We start from the raw sequence: 19,587 nt of genomic DNA on the forward strand, positions 1-19,587 counted from the left end.
ACACACAGCGTTCCATTCGCGGGGCGGGCGGGGGGCGGGGGCGGGGGCAGGGGCGCGCGCCGCGGGCTGGGGGCGGGCGCTCGTTGCCCCGGCGACGGCCGCCCTTATAAGGGCATGGGTGGCCGCGCGCGGCGCCGGGCGAACGGGCCGGCGGGAGGGACGGGGGCCGAGCGCGGGGCCGCGGGGCCTGACCCTCCCCCGCCTCCCTCTGCCCCTCCCCCCGCACCCCCGCCCTCGCCCTCGCCCGGCTCCGGCCTTAACCCCTGCCGGGCCGCGGCGGGAGCTTCAGCCGCGCCTGCCCTCTGCCCTTCCTTGAGCCTCGCCAAGATGTCTCTCCAAGGCCCTCCCCTCCACCTCTGGCCTTGGACGTTGGGTCGCTCGATCACCCTCGAGGCGCCCCTCGGAACCTCCCCCCACCCCACCGTTCCCGGCAAAGCAATGATGGGGGCCAGTGGCACCCGGGGGGGGGGGGGGGTACGCCCCTGCGCAAGACACACGCGCGCGCGAGACACACACACACACACACACACACATACACCCTAGATTGTGTTTGCTTCCTCTTCCAGAAAGTCGCCGCGTCTGACCCCCACCCCACCCTTTCTCTGCTCGGGTTAACACCTGGTGCCCGGAATCTCCAGGGGGAAGGGATGTTGTGGTCTGAGACCGGCTGGCCGGGGCCGCGAGGTCAGGGGGCCCCTCTGCAGAATTTCTGGCCTCCGGGGGCAGGGCGCCCACCCGCCCCGCGCGGCTGGAGGCGACAGGCATGCCCTGTCTGGGGGCCTGCCCCTTTTTCCCTTTTAATTTCCTTTTCTTTCTGTGCTTTGCAGAAAGGGCTTGGCCTGGCGGCCGGCTGGACTGCAGATGTCTCTTCCAGGCGCCCTGGAGCCTCGCAGCTGCCGCCACCTCCAACTCACCCCATCCCCCAGTACCGGGGCTGGGGCCCGCCCGACCAGCATTTATTAAGCACCCTTTGTATGCGAGGCCCGGGCTGGCGAGCCTCTGGCTCTGGGCAGGTTAACCTTTAACCGGCTGGACAAGCCCTTCCAGGAGTGACCTTTCACCTCGGAGTCTTGCAGCCCCAGCCACCCAGACTGTGGTCCCACTCCGCCCTGAGCCCGGAGCTGGACGCCAGAGCATGCAGCTGGGCCTCTGAGAGCTCTGGCCAGGACAGTGCCTTCTGCGCACCCCCTCCTCTGCCTCCCAGAGCCCTGATGAGACTTGAAGAATTGCCCTCCCTGGAGTAGGGGGAAAGATTCTTAGAGATCTTACAACGCTTAAAAAGAAACTGAGGTTCTGGGAGAGCCAGGCACACCCAGCCCTGGGCCTCTCAACCTGCTCCAGGGACGTTCTGGCTGCCTGGGAGGTGGAGGAGGAGGCGTTAGTAAACACAAAAAGCAGGAAGGACTAGGATTAGACATGAGCAAGGACTTCCCGAGGTCTAGAGTCGGGTTCTGCCCACAGCCTGATGTAATCCCTGCTGGGAGAGAGGAAGGCGTGGGTGGGCAGAGACGACCCTTTGGTTCTGAGGCTGCATGGGAATGTGACTGGTAATTTGGGGTGAGGGCATGGATCCTAGGCCCCTTGCCTGGACCTGCTAGGATCTTTGGTGGGGAGCATTGGGGTGGAGGTCTCAGAGAAGGGATTGAAAAGAGATTTAGATGAGAGACAGGTGCTGTGGCTCACGCCTGTAATCCCAACACTTTGGGAGGCCAAGTCAGGAGGATCTCTTGAGGCCAGGAGTTCAAGACCAGCCGGGGCAATAAAGTGAGACCCGCCTTGAGCCCAGGTGTTCAAGGCTGCAGTGGGTTATGATCACGTCACTCCACTCCAGCCTGAGCAAGACCCTGTCTCAAAAAAAAAAAAAAAAAAAGAAGAGGGAGAGAAGACTCAAGGAATCTTGAGGGGATTGTGAAGGGGAGGGAGCAGAGAACTAGGTTTGGGGGAGACAAGTCTTGCGAGGCAGCTGAGAGCTGGGTGGGAGATGGGGGAAGAAAGACCATCGCAGATCCCAGAAACTCCAGTAGTTCCCGTCCCAAAGGCTGCCCCACCCCCTTCCAGTAGCCTGGCCACCCCTGTGCCCCCTGGGGCCCGCCTGGGGGTGGATCAAGGCTCTACCCCGCCTCCCTGACCCCTGCCCGAGGCCCCGCAGTAACATTTGACCTTGCAGCGGCCGCAAACCGGGGACAAAGAGGCCTAGGCCCATCTGCTGGGGGGCACCCGTGGGAATGGCCAGATCCTGCTGGGGCAGCCTGGGAACCTGTCTCCGCCCCCCCACGTGACCTTGGCTCCCTTTGCCCCTCCACAGGCAACCTGGTGGGACCAGGAACTCAGTTAGGTCTTAGACTCTGGGGCTCGGCAGGGTACAGGGAAGAAATTCAGCTTCTCTGCCCCACCCCAACACGAGCAAGGTGGTCTGCCTCCGTTTCCCTGCTTTCTTCAAAGTTGGCCCAAGTCCAGGGACAGCGTGTGGGTCGGAAGGTCACTAGCCCCAGCCCTCGCTGGAGGGGACTGTGCTCACCACCATACTTCTTGTTCTGTTTCTGGGTTCAGGTTGACTGGATTCGAGTCCAGGTCGCTGACTGGCGCTGACCTCAGGCTGACGTGGTCCTGCCCTGGGAGAGGCGGTGAACACACCTGCACAGGTGAGGCCTGGAGCACCCGCCCCCAAGGCTGGGAATGAAAGTCTTTCTAATCCCCGTCTCGGGTTTCAGCTGCCACCCTGAAGGGGGACAGCTGGCCACTAATCCAAGCTTGGCTGGGTCGTTCCAAGCTCCCCTTTCCAGGACTCAGCCAGTCCTGGTGTGGAGGGGCAGGGAGATGTGACTTATGCAAATGACACGCTAATTCATTGCCTGCTATTAACCTGACACGTCCCACAGCTCCTGGGCCCCCAGGAGAAAGCTGGAACTGGCCACCACTGGCATTCATTCTGAGTTTCTCTTGAAGTACAACACCCCCTGAGTCCCAGACTGTTACCTTTGCTATGCCTCTCCCCCACCCAGAAACCCTTTACCTTGTTTTATTTATTTATTTTTGAGACAGACTCTCCTATTTTGCCTAGGCTGGTCTTAAACCCCTGGGCTCAAGCAGTCCTCCTCCCTCGGCCTCCTGAGATACTGGGATTACAGGCAAGCTCGACCACATGGAGTCCAGAAACCCTTGACCTTAGCTTTGAGTTAGTAGCAACTCCTCATCCACACCCTGAATCTGAACCATTCCAGCTTCAGTCTCCCTTCTGGAATATAGGCATCCTCCTTTTTGTTTTGTTCTGTTTTGTGTTTTATTTATTTATTTAGAGATAGAGTTTTGCTCTTATTGCCCGGGCACGATCTTGTTGTTGGCGCGATCTCGGTTCACTGCAACCCCCGCCTCTCAGGTTCAAGCAATTATCCTGCCTCAGTCTCCTGAGTAGCCGGGATTACAGGCATGTGCCACAACACCCAGCTAATTTTTGTATTTTTAGTAGAGACGGGGGTTTCACCATGTTGGCCAAGCTGGTCTCAAGCTCCTGACCTCAGGTGATCCTCCCCGCCTCGGCCTCCCAAAGTGCTGGGATTACAGGCATTAAGCCACCGCACCCGGCCTGTTTTTTATTGTTGTTGTTGTTGTTGTCATTGTTTTTTGAGATGGAGTCTTGCTCTGTCACCAGGCTGGAGTGCAGTGGCACAACCTCGGCTCACTGCAACCTCCGACTCCCTGGTTCAAGCGATTCTCCTGCCCCAGCCTCCCGAGTAGCTGGGATTACAGGCACGCACCACCACGCCCAGCTAATTTTTGTATTTTTAGTACAGATGTGAAACAACAGTTTCACCATGTTGGCCTCTATCTTCTGACCTCGTGATCTGCCCACCTTGGCCTCCCAAAATGCTGGGATTACAGGCGTGAGCCACCGTGCCCAGCCCTGTTTTGTTTTTTTGAGACAAGGTATTATTCTGTCACCCAAACTGGAGTGCCGTGGCTTGATCTCAGCTCGCTGCAACGTCTGCCTCCCAGGTTCAAGCAATTATCCTGCCTCAGCCTCCTGAGTAGCTGGGACTACAGGCACACACCACCACACCCAGCTAATTTTTGTATTTTTAGTAGAGACGGGGGTTTCGCCATGTTGGCCAAGCTGGTCTCAAACTCCTGACCTCAGGTGATCCTCCCCGCCTCAGCCTCCCAAAGTGCTGGGATTACAGGCATGAGTCACCACGCCTGGCCTGTTTTTTTTTTTTTTGAGACAAGGTCTTACTCTGTGACCCAGACTGGAGTGCAGTGGCGTGATCTCAGCTCACTGCAACCTCCACTTCCCAAGCTCAAGTTACCCTCCCACTTTAGCCTCCTAAATAGCTTTATAGGCACATGCCACCACGCCTGGCTAATTTTTGTATTTTTTTGTAGAAATGGGGTTTTGCCATGTTGCCCAGGCTGGTCTTGAACTCCTGGGCTCAAGTGATCTACCCACCTTGGCCTCCCAAAATGCTGGGATTACAGATGTGCACCACTGAGCCCGGCCCCCTTCAGGAAAATCTGCCAGCCAAACCCAGCATCTCCCTGGGAAGGGGCTGCCAGGAGAAGCTCTGTCCAGTCCCCATGAATCCCTCCCTGGGCTTCGGGAGACAGGCCAGTTGGAACTTCAGCTGTGGCTATGCAACCTCACGGACCCCCAAAATGCGTCAGTCCCAGGGACCTGGTCCCATAGCCCAGGTTGCTTCTGGCCTGACCCCACTGATATGAAGTTCACATTCCACTTGGTGCCAGGCCAAAGACACCTGAGTCTTTCTTCATTGCCTGGCCACACCCCATCAGGCCCTGGACACCCATGTGCACCAGCTTCCCTCACGCCAAATGTGCCCCAACATGCCAAATCATGCAACATGACATGATGTCACTCCAGGACAGTTTATGACATGCCACAGCTGTCTGGCATGTCCAGACATGGCTGGGTAAGGGGCCTACAGAAAGGTGTCCCCAAGCTGGGGAGGCGGGAGGGGAGGCCTGGGCTTCCCCAGGGCCCTTGCAGTGGCTTCGAGCACCGCCACCTCCTCGGCCTGCTGAGCCTCCATGAGTGCCATCTGCTGCTCCAACTTCCGGCGTTGCTCTTCCTGCTTCCGGTGGGCTCCTCGGAAGGCCAGGACCAGGGCACTGGAAGGGGTGGGTGGCTGGGTCAGGAAATAGCCCCCGGCTCCACCCAAGGCAAGGGCCGTGTACTCCCACTCCCAGAATGGGGGCTCTTTCACATTGGGTCTCCAAGGGTCCCAGCTAGCTGGTCTTTTTTTTGTTGTTGTTGTTGTTGTTGTTGTTGTTGTTTGAGACGGAATTTCGCGCTTGTCACCCAGGCTGGAGTGCAATGGTAAGATCTCCCCTCACTACAACCTCTGCCTCGCGGGTTCAAGTGATTCTCCTGCCTCAGCCTCCCAAGTAGCTGGGATTACAGGCGCCCACCACCACGCCCAGCTAATTTTTTTGTATTTTTTAATAGAGACAGGGTTTCACCATGTTGCCCAGACTGGTCTTGAACTCCTGACCTCAGGTGATCCGCCTGCCTCAGCCTCCCAAAGTGCTGGGATTACAGGCGTGAGCCACCATGCCCAGCCTGTTTTTTCTTCTTGTTGTTTTTTGAGATGGGGTTTCACTCTTGTTGCCCAGGCTGGAGTGCAATGGCACAATCTCGGCTCACTGCAACCTCTGCCTCCCGGGTTCAAGCGATTCTCCTGCCTCAGCCTACCGAGTAGCTGGGATTACAGGCATGCGCCACCACGCCTGGCTAATTTTGTATTTTTAGTAGAGATGGGGTTTCTCCATGTTGGTCAGGCTGGTCTCGAACTCCCAACCTCAGGTGATCTGCCCACCTTGGCCTCCCAAAGTGCTGGGATTTCAGGCGTGAGCCACTGCGCCTGGCCCAGCCTGTTGTTTTTTTTTTTTTTAGACAGAGTCTTGCTCTGTCACCCAAGCTGGAGTGCAGTGGTGTGATCTCTGCTCACCACAACCTCCACCTCCTGGGTTTAAGCAATTCTCCTGTCTCCCAAGTAGCTGGAATTACAGGCACGTGCAAAGACGCCCAGCTAATTTTTGTATTTTTAGTAGAGATGGGGTTTCACCACGTTGGCCAGGCTGGTCTCAAACTCCTGACCTCAAGTGATCTGCCGGCCTCAGCCTCCCAACATGCTGGGATTACAGGTGTGAGCCACCACACCTGGCCTTTACTGCCTATCTTGGGGCAGCGGGGAACGCTAAGGCCCAGAGACAGCCAGGGATACTTCTGATATCCTGGTGGGGGATGGTGCCAGGGGGATTGGGGGGATGCAGAACAGTCCTACCTGTGGGCTTTGCATAAATCCCTGTTCAGCTCGGCACTCTGAGACCGTCTGGCTCGCCCCTTCTGAGCCACCCGTTCCAGCTCCCTGCGCAGAGACTGCAGCTGCTCCCGCAGGTCCAGTGTCCTGTTGCGAAGGGGAAGAGAGGGGGCTCACAGCCCCAGCCGATCCTATTTCCCAGGTCTCCTCCTACCCACCTGCCCACAGTATTGTCATGTAAACACACCTGTACACCGGGGTACACCTTAGCTTCTACTGCAGATGACACCCCCGGGGGCTCTCACATAGGCTGCCTGCCCACCCCCCGCGCAGCCCAGGACCCAGGCACACACCTGGTGAGCGATGCTGCCAGTTCCTGGGCTAACTTCTCTGGGTCCCAGGCTCTGCCCACCTGGCCACCATCAATGCCACTGGTGCTACCAGGGACAGCAGGAAGGCCCTAAGGGAGGCAGAAGAAAAGAAAGTGACATTAACCTAGGCCAAGTCCGTGCTTGGCCCACACTGGACATTGGAACTGCCCAGACAGTGGCAGCTGCTGTGCTCTCAGAGACCCCCATCTGGTTTGATATACCAATAAGAGCAAAATTATACTCTGATAAGGGAAATATCCTATTTAATTAAAAAAAAATTTTTTTGAGACAGAGTCTCACTCTGCCACCCAGGCTGGAGTACAGTGGCACGATCTTGGCTGACAGCAACCTCCGCCTCCCAGGTTCAAGCGATTCTTCTGCCTCAGCCTCCCAAGTAGTTGGGATTACAGACACATGCCACCAGACCCGGCTACTTTTCGTATTTTTAGTAGAGACGGAGTTTCACCATGTTGGCCAGGCTGGTCTCGAACCTCATCTCTAAAAATAAAATTTAGGGGCCAGGTGTGGTAGCTCATGCCTGTAATCCCAGCACTTTGGGAGGCCAAGACGGGTGGATCACTTGAGGTCAGGCGTTCAAGACCAGCCTGGTCAACATGGTGAAACCCTGTCTCTACTAAAAATACAAAAATTAGTCTGGCATGGTGGCAGACCCCTGTAATCCCAGCTACTTGGGAGGCTAAGGCAGGAGAATCGCTTGAACTTGGGAGGCGGAGGTTGCAGTGAGCCAAGATCATGCCACTGCACTCCAGCCTGGGCAACAGAGTAAGATTCGGTCTCAAAAACAAAATTAGCCAGGCATGGTGGCGGGTACCTGTAGTCCCAACTAACTGGGCGGCTGAGGCAGGAGAATCACTTGAAGCTGGGAGGCAGAGGTTGGAGTGAGCTGGGATCGCAGCACTGCACTCTAGCCTGAGCAACACAGCGAGACTCTGTCTCAAAAAAAAAAAAAAAAAAAAAAAAACTAGAGATCCACGGGAAGTCCTTGCTCCTGTCTAATCCTTGTTTGAAATAATAATAATAATTTTCTTTTTGAGAACAGTCTCGCTCTGTCGCCCAGGCTAGAGTGCACTGGCGTGATCTCTGCTCACTGCCAGCTCTGCCTCCCGGGATCACGCCATTCTCCTGCCTCAGCCTCCCGAGTAGCTGGGACTACAGGCGCCCGCCACCATCCCCAGCTAATTTTTCATATTTTTAGTAGAGACAGAGTTTCACCGTGTTAGCAAGGATGGTCTCGATCTCCTGACCTCGTGATCCGCCCATCTCGGCCTCCCAAAGTGCTAAGATTACAGGCTGGGATTACAGGCATGAGCCACCGCGCCCGGCCAGTAATAATTTTCTTTTTCTTCTTTTTTTTTTTGAGATGGAGTCTCGCTCTGTCACCCAGGCTGGAGTGCAGTGGCGCAATCTCGGCTCACTGCAACCTCCGCCCCTCCAGGTTTAAGCAATTCTCTGTCTCAGCCTCTGGAGTAACTGGGATTACAGGTGCGTGCCACCACGCCCAGCTAATTTTTTTGTATTTTTAGTGGAGACAGGGTTTCACCATGTTGGCCAGGCTGGTCTCGAACTCCTGACCTCGTGATCCACCCGCCTCGGCCTCCCAAAGCGCTGGGATTACAGGCGTGAGCCACCGTGCCTGGCCAATAATTTTTTAAAAATTAGGCTGGGCTTGGTGGCTCACGCCTGTAATCCCAGCGCTTTGGGAGGCCGAGGCGGGCAGATCACCTGAGGTCAGGAGTTTGAGAGCAGCCTGGCCAACATGGTGAAACCCTGTCACTACTAAAAATACAAAAATTAGCTGTGTGTGGTGGTGCACGCCTGTAATTCCAGCTACTCGGGAAGCCAAAGCAGGAGAATCGCTTGAACCTGGGACGCAGAGATTGCAGTGAGCCAAGATCGCACCAGTGCACTCCAGCCTGGGTGACAGAGCAAGATCCATTTCCCAAAAAAAAAAAATTAAAGGCCGGGCGCTGTGGCTCATGGCTGTAATCCCAGTACTTTGGGAGGCTGAAGCGGGCAGATCACCTGAGGTCAGGAGTTCTACACCAGCCTGGCCAACATGGTGAAACCCCATCTCTACTAAAAAATACAAAAATTGGCCAGGCACAGTGGCGCACGCCTGTAATCCCAGCACTTTGGGAGGCCGAGGCAGGTGGATCACAAGGTCAGGAGATCGAGACCATCTTAGCTAACACAATGAAACCCCGTCTCTACTAAAAAAATACAAAAAAAATTAGCCAGGTGTGGTGGCGGGCGCCTGTAGTCCCAGCTACTCGGCAGGCTGAGGCAGGAGAATGGCGTGAACCCGGGAGGCGGAGCTTGCAGTGAGCCGAGATTGTGCCACTGCACTCCAGCCTGGGCGACAGAGCGACACTCTGTCTCAAAAAAAATTAAAAAAAATAATAAATAAGCCGGGTGCAGTGGCTCAAGCCTGTAATCCCAACACTTTGGGAGGCTGAGGCGGGCGCATCACCTGAGGTTCAGAGTTCGAGACCAGCCTTAGTAACATGGGGAAACCCCATCTACACTAAAAATACAAAAATTAGCCGGGCGTGGTGGGGCATGCCTGTAGTCCCAGCTACTCAGGAGGCTGAGGCAGGAGAATCACTTGAACCCAGGAGGCGGAGGTTGTGGTAAGCCAAGATCGGGCCATTGCACTCCAGCCTGGGCAACAAGAGCGAAACTCTGTCTCAAAAAAAAAAAAAAAAAAAGAGATGAGGTCTTGCTGTGTGGCCCAGGCTGGAGTGAAATGACGTAATCGTGGCTCGCTGAAGCCTCCAACTCCGGGTTCAAGTGATCCTCCCACCTCAGCCACCCGAGTAGCTGGGACCACTGTGATAAGGGAAATAAATAACAGGAAACCGCATCTGAAGTCACTCCAGGAGGGCTTCCTTGAGGAGGTGATGTCTAAGCTGAGATCTACAGGAGGTGGAGGACTTTATGACACAAGGAGGGAAGTGACCGGTGTTCCTGGCAGGGACACAGAATATACAAAGGCTTGGAGGTAGGAGAGATGATTTAAAGAGCTGCATTAAGGACAGGTGTGGCAACTCATGCCTGTAATCTCAGGGAGGTGGAGGCAGCGAAACATTTGAGGCCAGGAGTTCGAGAGCAGCCTGGCCAACATGGTGAACTGCAACTCTACAAAACTGCATCTCTACAAAACATACAAAAAATAGCTAGATGTGGTGGTGCGTGTCTGTAATCCCAGCTACTCAGGAGGCTGAGACAGGAGAATCGCTTGAACCTGGGAGGCGGAGGTTGTGGTGAGCTGAGATTGCAACATTGCATTCCAGCCTGGGCAACAAGAGCCAAACTCCGTCTCAAAAAAAAAAACAAAAAAAAAAGGCTGTGATTGACAAGGGCTACGTTCTCATTAGTAAGCTACTACCCCTACCGGGTTCAGGCAGGGCGGCTCACCTGATACCACTCTTCCTCGTCCCCGCTGCTGCCACCTCTGCTGCTATGTTCGCCACTGCTGTTTGCCCCACCAGCCTGGAGCTCCGCCCGTTCCCACTGCAGCTGCTCCAGCAGGAGCACGTGAGCTGGACCCAGGGCTCGGAGGGCAGCCTCCCGCAGCTCTAGGCCCCGCTTCTCACGCCGCACCAGCTGCAGCCGAAGCATCAGGTCTGCTAGGGCCTCCTGTGGGACCAAGGAGAGGGGAGAGAATTTATGCTTCTACGGTCAACTGCAGGGAAACTGAGGCCCCAAAAGGCACCCACTGAGGACTATTCAGACAAAAACTGTGACTTTTGGCCAGGTGCAGTGGCTCATGCCTGTAATCCCAGCACTTTGGGAGGCCAAAGTGGGTGGATTACCTGAGGTCAGGAGTTCGAGATGAGCCTGGCCAACATGGCGAAACCCTGTCTCCATTAAAAATACAAAAATTAGCCGGGTGTGGTGGTGCACACCCGTAATCCCAGCTACTCGGGAGGCTGAGGCAGGAGAATCACTTGAACCCGGCAGTGGGGCAGAGGCTGCAGTGAGCCAAGATAGCGCCACGCACTCCAGCCTGGGTGAGAGCAAGACTCCGTCTCAAAAAACAAACAAACAAACAAACAAACTAGGACCTTCACCATTCACCATGTTCTTGTGAGGTGGAAATATCTTCCTCCCATAAAAGCTACAGCTTAGAAATGGCATTTCCTAGAGGGGCGAGTAGCTTACATAGGTCAAATATTAGTTCTGTCAGAGCTTCTGGAGTTTCTCTAACTCCAGAACCTCAAGTTTTTCATGCCAAGCTACAAACCCAAGATTGTGTTCTTTGCTCCCATCTCTTCCCATAGGAAGGGCATTTTGGAGAGCCAGATTTGTAGTCTAATGAGAAACTGAACCCCAGAAAACAAACTCCTATTAATCCCTCAAAACCCCAGCTCCAATTCTCCCTTCACAATGCCTGCACTCAGCCCAGCAGAATTCTTCTTTGCTCCTTGGTCCCCCGACCTCAGTAAAGGATTTTGTCCCACCAAGAAAGACTGACACAGTGGCCACAGCCCATTTGTACCCTTGTGGCCACCAGGTCCTGCTGAATTTGTGTCTTCTCCATTCGGGGAAGAGCTGGGCCAGGCTGGGTCCCCAGAATGGCCTGCACCATGGCTTCTGCACGGGGCACAGTGGGCATGGGTGCCAAGGTGGGTCCAGGCTCTGAGAGAATCTTCACTAGAGAACGGCGCTCCTGGAGACGCTGGACATAGCTTCGGAGCTGGAAAGCCACTTCCTGTGGGGTGGGCTTATCCACACTGCTGCCTTCAGGGCTATAGAAAACAGAAGAGGTGCCTGTGTCAACACTGGCAGGCATAGGTGGCTTAACTTCATGCCAATCCTGGTAGGGTCCATCACCTTCCATCTCACTGGCCACGATGGAATCTATGTCATCTTTGGTGGTCCCTGTCACACCAACATACCCCACTAGGCACCACCTTCCATCAAGACCACATGGTGGCCAGGTGCGGTGATGCATGTCTGTAACCCAGCACTTTGGGAGGCTGAGGTGGGAGGATTGCTTGAAGCCAGAAGTTTGAGACCAGCATAGGCAACAGAGTGAGAATCCGTCTTTTTTTTTTTTTTTTTTTTTTTTTTTTTTGAGACGCAGTCTTGCTCTGTCGCCCAGGCTGGAGTGCAGTGGCATAACCTCGGCTCACTGCAAGCTCCACCTCCCGGGTTCACGCCATTCTCCTGTCTCAGCCTCCCAAGTAGCTGGGACTACAGGCGCTCGCCACCACGCCTGGCTAATTTTTTTTTTTTTTTTTGTATTTTTAGTAGAGACGAGGTTTCACTGTGTTAGCCAGGATGGTCTCGATCTCCTGACCTTGTGATCTGCCCACCTCGGCCTCCCAAAGTGCTGGGATTACAGGCGTGAGCCACTGCGCCCGGCCCGTCTTTATAAAAAATTAGCTGCAGCCGGGCGCAGTGCCTAACGCCTGTAATCCCAGCACTTTGGGAGGCCGAGGCAAGTGGATCACCTGAGGTCAGGGGTTCGAGACCAGCCTGACCAATATGGAGAAACCCCGTCTCTACTAAAAATTCAAAATTAGCCGGGTGTGGTAGTGGGAGCCTGTAATCCCAGCTACTCGGGAGGCTGAGGCAGGAGAATCACTTGAACCCGGGAGGCAGAGGTTGCAGTGAGCCGAGATCAGACCATTGGACTCTAGCCTGGGCGACAAAAGTGAAACTCTGTCTCAAAAAAAAAAAAAAAAAAAAAAGACAGGGTCTCACTCTGTCACCCAGGCTGGAGTGCAGTGGTGCAATCTCAGCTCACTGCAGCCTCCACCTCCCAGACTCAAGGCATCCTCCCACCTCAGCCTCCCAAGTAGCTGTACTATGCAGGCACACCACCATGCCCAGCTAATTTGTTTGTAGTTTTGGTAGAGAAGGACTTTCGCCATGTTACAAGGGCTGGTCTTGAACTACTGAGCTCAAACGATCTGCCTGCCTCGGCCTCCCAAAGTGCTGGGATTACAGGCTTGAGCCACTGTGCCCGGCTGTGGGTGCCAGTTTTAACCAGTAGGCATTGTCATTCATCTTCATGCCAACTGCAATGTCTGTCAACCATCAACCACCATGCCAACTTTGTCAAGTAGCAACAGGCCAACTGCAGTTGAGCCTCATGTCAACCAACTACAGTGAGCTCCATACCAACCTTGCTGGACACAGCCACACCAAGCCCCGAAACGTGGTGGGCTCTGGGAGCCCCATTCCCCAGTCAAGACCCCACTCCTCAACCAGGCCAGTTCCCAGGGTTCCAGGGGGGTACCTTGGCTGTGGATTCTTCTGTGCTCCTCCTGCATCCATGGCAGCCTCCTCTTGTGCCAGCAGCCTCCATGCTTCCTTTTCAGCTGCTTGCAGGTCACTCATGGGGGCTTCGTCTCCTGCTCCTGAGTCGGCCTCCCGCAGAGCAAGCAGAACCCCGTATGCCTCTTCACAGTGCTCACTGTGGGACACTGGTTCTGAGTGCTTCAGGACACTCAGCTCGGCTGGGTGCAATGGCCCTCGCCTGTAGTCCCAGCACTTTGGGAGGCTGAGGCGGAGGATTACCTGAGGTCAGGAGTTCGAGACCAGCCTGACCAACATGGTGAAACCCTGTCTCTACTAAAAAGACAAAGATTAGCAAGGTGTGGTGGTACACACCTGTAGTTCCAGCTACTCAGGAGGCTGAGGCAGGAGAATCACTTGAACTGGGGAGGCGGAGGTTGCAGTGAGCCAAGATGGCACCACTGCACTCCAGCCTGGGTGACAGAGCAAGACTCTGTCTCAAAAAAAAAAAAAAAAGAAAAGAAAAAAGAAAAAAAAATCCACTTAGCTACATCTCGCTCTATAGGTGCCAGTCCCCACTTGCTCCTGAACCTCTCTTCTCCCCACTGCCCTCAGCTCTGGAAGCATGCAGACTCCCTTAGCAACCCTGAACTAAAATTGCCTTAAGTTAATTTCTGGGCCAGGTGCGGTGGCTCACACCTGTAATCCCAGCACTTTAGGAGGCCCAGTGGGGGGGATCATGAGGTCAGGAGTTCGAGACTAGCCTGGCCAACATGGTGAAACCCATCTCTACTAAAAATACAAAAATTAGCTGGCTATGGTGGCATACGCCTGTAATCCCAGCTACTCAGGAGGCTGAGACATGAGTATCATTTGAACCCAGGAGGCAGAGGTTGCAGTGAGCTGAGATCTCACCACTGCACTCCAGCCTGGGCAACACAGCAAGATTCTGTCTCAAAAAAAAAAAAATTAATTTCTGAAGTGGGGAAGGTGCTCTCCAGTGAGGGTTCTGTGGATTGGGGCCATCCTCAGAAAGCCCATTCCCTCCCCAGCTGGTGACATCACTGGCAGGGTGCACTGACCTGTACTGCAAGGCCAGATGCAATGCTGTGGCCTCAGCCTCCCGCTGGCCTAGCTGCATGCTGAGGCCTTCACAGCGGCCCTTGTATCCCTGGAGCACAGCTGATAGCAGACGGTTAAAGCATTTGAGCTTCTCAATGCTCCTGTCCCCGAAGGTGGGGAAGAGGGAAAGTCAGAGGCCTTCTAAGGCAGTCAGGCCTCAATTTCCACCCTTTCCCTCCCTCCTGTTGCAGCTTCAAACTCCTGGCTTTATAACTCAATTGGAGGAGGTGCCTGTGCCCTTATGAGCTCAGCATTTGAGTCTCTTACCCCCGGACTTGCTCCATCTGGGCTTCCATGATGTGCATCTCAGGACTGAGGGGCTGGGTGGGAAGAGACCCAAGGATCTGGGTGCTGGAATGGCTGCGGAGGCGCCGAAGCAGGGGGTGAGCCAGGGAGAAGGAGTCCTGCCAAGAAGAAGTGATATAATTGACCCCAATTGTCACCAAGAGCCTCGGATTGTAGGCATTTTGCAACCCCAAAGCTGTTGGATCCCATGACAAAGATTTGAGTCTCATTCCCCTGAAGGCTAAGGACATCAAGACCATGGGATTGAACTTCTTGCACTCACCTGAGTCTCCCAGGGTTCCCTGTCTGCCTCAGAGCTGCTAGAACCACTGCCTGAGCCACCTGCTTGGCTGTGGGAAAGACGTGGGCAGGGCTCCAGCCTCAAGAGGGAATCCTGCAGCTCTTGAACCTGGGAAAGATGAGGGGGACGTCAGGCCTAGGGGCTCAAACCAACCACCAGCCATTCCTCCCCAAGGCCTGTTCTTGGGGAAGTGGCAAGAACCCTAGCTGGAAGGCAAGAGGCTTGGATACTTAGCCTGCCAAAAATCTCACTATCTGACCTTGGGAATGTTTCTCAGCTGCTGAGGGTTTTATTTTTCCCAGCAGAAAAATGGGCCCCACTCTGGGGAAAAATGAATCCCTGGACTGGGCTCCCAAGTTTTTCTACCAGCCTAAGATGAGGGCTTCCCTCTCAATATCTCATTCAGCCACATGGCTTTTTTATTTTTATTTTTATTTTTGAGATGGAGTCTTGCTCTGTTACCTAGGCTGGAGTGCAGTGGCACAGTCTCAGCTCACTGCAACCTCTGCCTCCCGGGTTCAAGTGATTCTCCTGCTTCAGCCTCCCGAGTAGCTGGGATTACAGGCATCTGCCACCATGCCTGACAGATATTTGTATTTTCAGTAGAGATGGGGTTTCACCATGTTGACCAGGCTGGTCTTGAACTCCTGACCTCAAGTGATCTTCCTTACTCAGCCTCCCAAAGTGCTGGGATTACAGGCATGAGACACTGCACCCGGCAGCCACATGGCTTTAAATGCCACCTGTGTGCTAAGGATGCTCAAGTGTCTCCCTTCTGCCCTGCTGTCTCCTCTGAGCCCTGGACTCAGACATATAGCTGCTCCCTTGAGGACCCCACGTGGATGTCTCATGGACACTTGAGCTTATCAAGGGCTAAAGAGATCTGGTCACCCCCAGCCAAACCTGCCTACCCTGTAGCTCCTCCATGTCTCCCTTCTAGTCCAGCAGGTCCTAAAGCCTGAAGTTGTCCTTGACTTCTCTCTAGCCTTCACGCTCACACGTCAGTTCCATCTGCCACATTACCCAGAATCCGTCTGCATCTCTCCACTTCTACAACCTCCACCATCGTGCATGTCTGGACCAATGAAGTCGCCTCCTGGCTCTCCAGGAGTCCACCCTCACCTCCGCCACCAGAGGGCGCCTGTGAACACCTGCGTCGAGCATGCCCCTCCTCTGCTCAAAACCCTCCAGGGCTCTCACCTTAATCAGGGCAAAGCCCAAGCGTCTCCCTGCAGCCCACGAGGCCCTACGCGATCTGCATTTGTTCTCCCTCTGTTCTGTTCTGGCTCCCCACACTCTCCCTGTTGCCCCCTGAGTTCCAGCCACACTGGCCTCCTTCGGGTTTCTTGAACAGGCCAGTCATGCTGCCACTCCAGGGCCTACTCCCACCACTCTCAGTTTTCTTTCTTTTTCTTCTTTTCTTTTTCTTTTTTTTGAGAAAGAGTTTTCTTCTGTCGCCCAGGCTGGAGTGCAATGGCGGGATCTCGGCTCACTGCAAGCTCCGCCCCCTGGGTTCACGCCATTCTCCTGCCTCAGCCTCGGGAGTAGCTGGGACTACAGGCGCCCGCCACCACGCCCGGCTAATTTTTTGTATTTTTAGTAGAGACGGGGTTTCACCGTGTTAGCCAGGATGGTCTCGATCTCCTGACCTCGTGATCTGTGCCTCGGCCTCCCAAAGTGCTGGGATTACAGGCGTGAGCTACCGTGCCCAGCATTTTTTTTTTTTTTTTTTTTTTTTTTGAGACAGAGTCTCACTCCGTCACCCAGGCTGGAGTGCAGTGGTGCGATCTCGGCTCACTGCAACCTCCACCTCCTGGGATCAGGCGATTCTCGTGCCTTAGCCTCCCTGGTAGCTGCAGAATTGTGTCAAGCAATTCTCCTGCCTCAGTCTCCCGAGTAGCTGGGATTGCAGGCACGTGCCACCACACCTGGCTAATTTTTGTATTTTTAGTAAAGACAAGGTTTCACCATGTTGGCTAGGCTGGTCTCTAACTCCTGGCCTCAAGGGAGCCACCCACCTCGGCCTCCCAAAGTGCTGGTGTAGATTACAGGCATGAGCCACTGCACCCAGCCAACCTGGCTGATTTTTTTTTTTTTTTGAGACAGAGTCTCACTCTGTCCCCCAGGCTGGAGTGCATTGGCACGATCTCAGCTGACTGCCATCTCCATCACCCGGGTTCAAGCGATTCTCCTGCTTCAGCCTCCTGAGTAGCTGGGATTACAGGCCTATGCCACCGCACCCGGCTAATTTTTTTTTTGTATTTTTAGTAGAGATGGGGTTTGACCATGTTGGCCAAGCTGGCCTTGAACTCCTGACTTTGTGATCCACCCACCTCAGCCTCCCAAAGTGCTGGGATTACAGGTGTGAGCCACTGTGCTTGGCCAACGTGGCTGATTTTTAATTTTTTTGCAGAGGTGGCAGTCTTGCTGTGTTGCCGAGGCTGGTGTTGAACTCCTGGCCTCAAAGGATCCTCCTGCCTCCACCTCCCAAAGTGCTGGGATTATAGGTGTCAGCCACCACACCCAGTCTTAAAAGGTTTTTTGAATGAACAAATGAATGAATATTGCCTACATCAGGCCCACCTCCTCCCTCAGACAGAGAGCCACATGGGACTCAGGATGGCCCCACTCACCTCTTTCTGCAGCGTCTCCTTCTCAGCTTGGATGGCCTCCAGGGAGGCCTGCGTGCGGACCAGCTCATCCTCTCGGCTACTCAGGGCCAGCCGGAGCCAGGCATTCCTCTTGGCCAGGCGAGCTGCCTCTCGCTGGCAGCTCCCTGCCCCTTCCTGCTTCCCAAGGGGACCTGGTCCCCCTTCGCTTGTGCCTTCCAACTCCATCGGCCCAGGATGGCTGGGGGGCCGGTGGCGCCAGGCTGCAGCCGCTGCCTCCAGGGAGCTCAGAGCGTGCTGGAGGGTCTGAAACACATCGGGGGCCCCATTCCCAGGGGGCACAGTCTCCTTGTACTGTAGGGCTGCTTCTGGGGCTTGGTGGGCTTCCACTGCAGGTTTGTGGGGCACTTCGGGGGCTGAGGCCAGTTCCCTGCCAGAGCCCCCATCCGTCTTCTTGTCAGTCCTGTGGACACCAACTCAGGCACTTGAGTCACTCCATGCTGGGCAAGGAATTCTTTTTTATTTTTTGAGACGGAGTCTCACTCTGTTGCCCAGCCTGGAGTGCAGTGGCGCGATCTCGGCTCACTGCAACCTCCACCTCCTGGGTTCAAGTGATTCTCCTGCCTTGGTCCCCCAAGTAGCTGGGATTACAGGCTCCCACCACCACGCCTGGCTAATTTTTGTATTTTTAGTAGAGACAGGGTTTCACCATGTTGGCTAGGCTGGTGTCAAACTCCTGACCTCAGGTGATCTGCCCAACTCGGCCTCCCAAAGTGCTGGGATTATAGGCATGAGCCACCACGCTCGGCCCTGGGCAGGGAATTCTGAGGGCTTAAACTTCATGGTCTTGGGGAGGTGTGAGCAGAGCAGGGAGTTGGCAAGAGCTGCGTGTTCTGGGACTGGCATCCCAGGGTGAGACTGGGAGGCTGTGAATTCAAGGAAGAGGCTAGACAGAGGTGGTGAAGAAGTTGGAGGGGAGACCTGGAGCTGAGAAACAGAGTGAAGTTGGACTGTGACGGGCACTGGGAAAGGCCTGAAGGTGAGAGACAGAAGTTTCTGGAAATAGGGTCTTCTGGGGCGGCGGCTTACACTTGTAATCCCAGCACTTTTGGAGGCCGAAGTTGGGGGATCACTTAAGGGCAGGAGTTCGAGACCAGCCTGGCTAATGTGGCAAGACCCTGTCTCACTAAAAATGCAAAACTTAGCCGGATGCGGTGGTGCACACCTGTAATCCCAGCTACTCAGGAAGCTGAGGCTCCCGCTTGAACCCGGGAGGCAGGGGTTGCTGTGAGCGGAGATTGTGCCACTGCACTGCACTGCAGCCTGGGTGACACAGCAAGACTCAAAAAAAAAAAGAAAGTCAGGCTGAAGGCAATAGGGAGCTATGGTAGGTTTGTGAGCAGAGCGGGCACATCAGCAGATCTGTGGATGGCAAAGATGCGTCTGGACTGGAGTGAAAGGCACAGACCAAGTGGGTCTTACCTGCTTCCTAGGCCTTGGCCACTGACCTCCTCCATGGGGCCCAGCTGCTCCAGCCCGGAGCTCACCGGAGGTGGGGCAAAGCTGGGCTTGGAGCTTCCACTGGCTGCCTCGACCTCCTCTGAACTCTCAGCCACGGGATCCAGTTCACCCTGCAAATGACCCCCGGGGCCCTGCTCTGAGCCAGGCAGGACAGGACCTTGGGGTCCCCAGGATCTGGGTGTGGAGGGGAGAGGGTGACACTTACGGGTGGAGCATGCCTCCCTCGCCGGCTTCGGGGCCGCGTGGCCCGGGCACTCATTGCTGTCCAGAAGCCAGTGCCCTCTGAATGCTTCTCCTTCGTCAACCCCTAAAACCACAGCCTGCCATGAGCTCTTGCCTTTGTTGTCCTGGACAAAGGACAACCTCAATTTCCTCTGCTGTGAAATGGGGCACTGACTACCCCTCAGGAAGGGATTTTGTTATCAATGTTGATTGGGCAGATTTGAATGCCTCCCTGGACAGGGAGCTCACTACCTAACAAGGTTGTCCTGATCTCCCCCTTCTTCTCTGCCTTCTTTACCTTCACTACGTCTTTGTCCACTTTCCTCCTCTATTTGAGCCTGGGAATGCGATCTCAAGAATTCCCTCTTCTCCCCAGCCCTCCTAAATGAGAGGTTCAGCTCTCTCTACCTCTCTGATCCTCTGGGGGTAACTTGATCAGAGGCCTGAGTCCCTGGACACTCTGTTGGGGTCACTCTGGCCACTGCCTGTTCAGGCCTGGGCTGGCCAAGCCTGGCCTGGGAGGGGCCGGGAAACAGGAAACCCCCTCCCCTGGTCACGTGACTTGTTATTGTGTTGTTTCCTTCTTGGGGACAGCGGCTTCCTGCAGCCCT

At 55.0% G+C, this 19,587-nt stretch overlaps 1 protein-coding gene across 2 annotated transcripts; it reads right to left on the bottom strand.

The window, feature by feature from the left end:
• Positions 1-3,614: 3,614 nt before the first annotated feature.
• USHBP1 (USH1 protein network component harmonin binding protein 1) lies at positions 3,615-19,494 on the bottom strand. Of its 2 annotated transcripts, none has more exons than XM_031004057.3 (13): positions 19,275-19,494; positions 18,960-19,061; positions 18,716-18,864; positions 17,258-17,696; positions 14,607-14,732; positions 14,306-14,442; positions 13,999-14,139; positions 12,918-13,094; positions 11,169-11,418; positions 10,085-10,306; positions 6,629-6,735; positions 6,300-6,422; positions 3,615-5,124 (listed from the first exon to the last, which is right to left on the bottom strand). In XM_031004057.3, exons 2-13 carry the CDS (start codon positions 19,011-19,013, stop codon positions 4,935-4,937), a joined length of 2,115 nt encoding a protein of 704 aa, XP_030859917.2. In that variant the 5' UTR covers positions 19,014-19,061; positions 19,275-19,494; the 3' UTR covers positions 3,615-4,934. The 2 variants fall into 2 exon arrangements, with proteins under 2 accessions (XP_030859917.2, XP_030859916.2); XM_031004056.3 differs by having other exon boundaries at positions 19,385-19,488.
• Positions 19,495-19,587: the final 93 nt, after the last annotated feature.

This window comes from Gorilla gorilla, chromosome 20 (genome assembly GCF_029281585.2).
Source record: "Gorilla gorilla gorilla isolate KB3781 chromosome 20, NHGRI_mGorGor1-v2.1_pri, whole genome shotgun sequence".
In the NCBI taxonomy this organism is placed as follows: domain Eukaryota; kingdom Metazoa; phylum Chordata; class Mammalia; order Primates; family Hominidae; genus Gorilla; species Gorilla gorilla.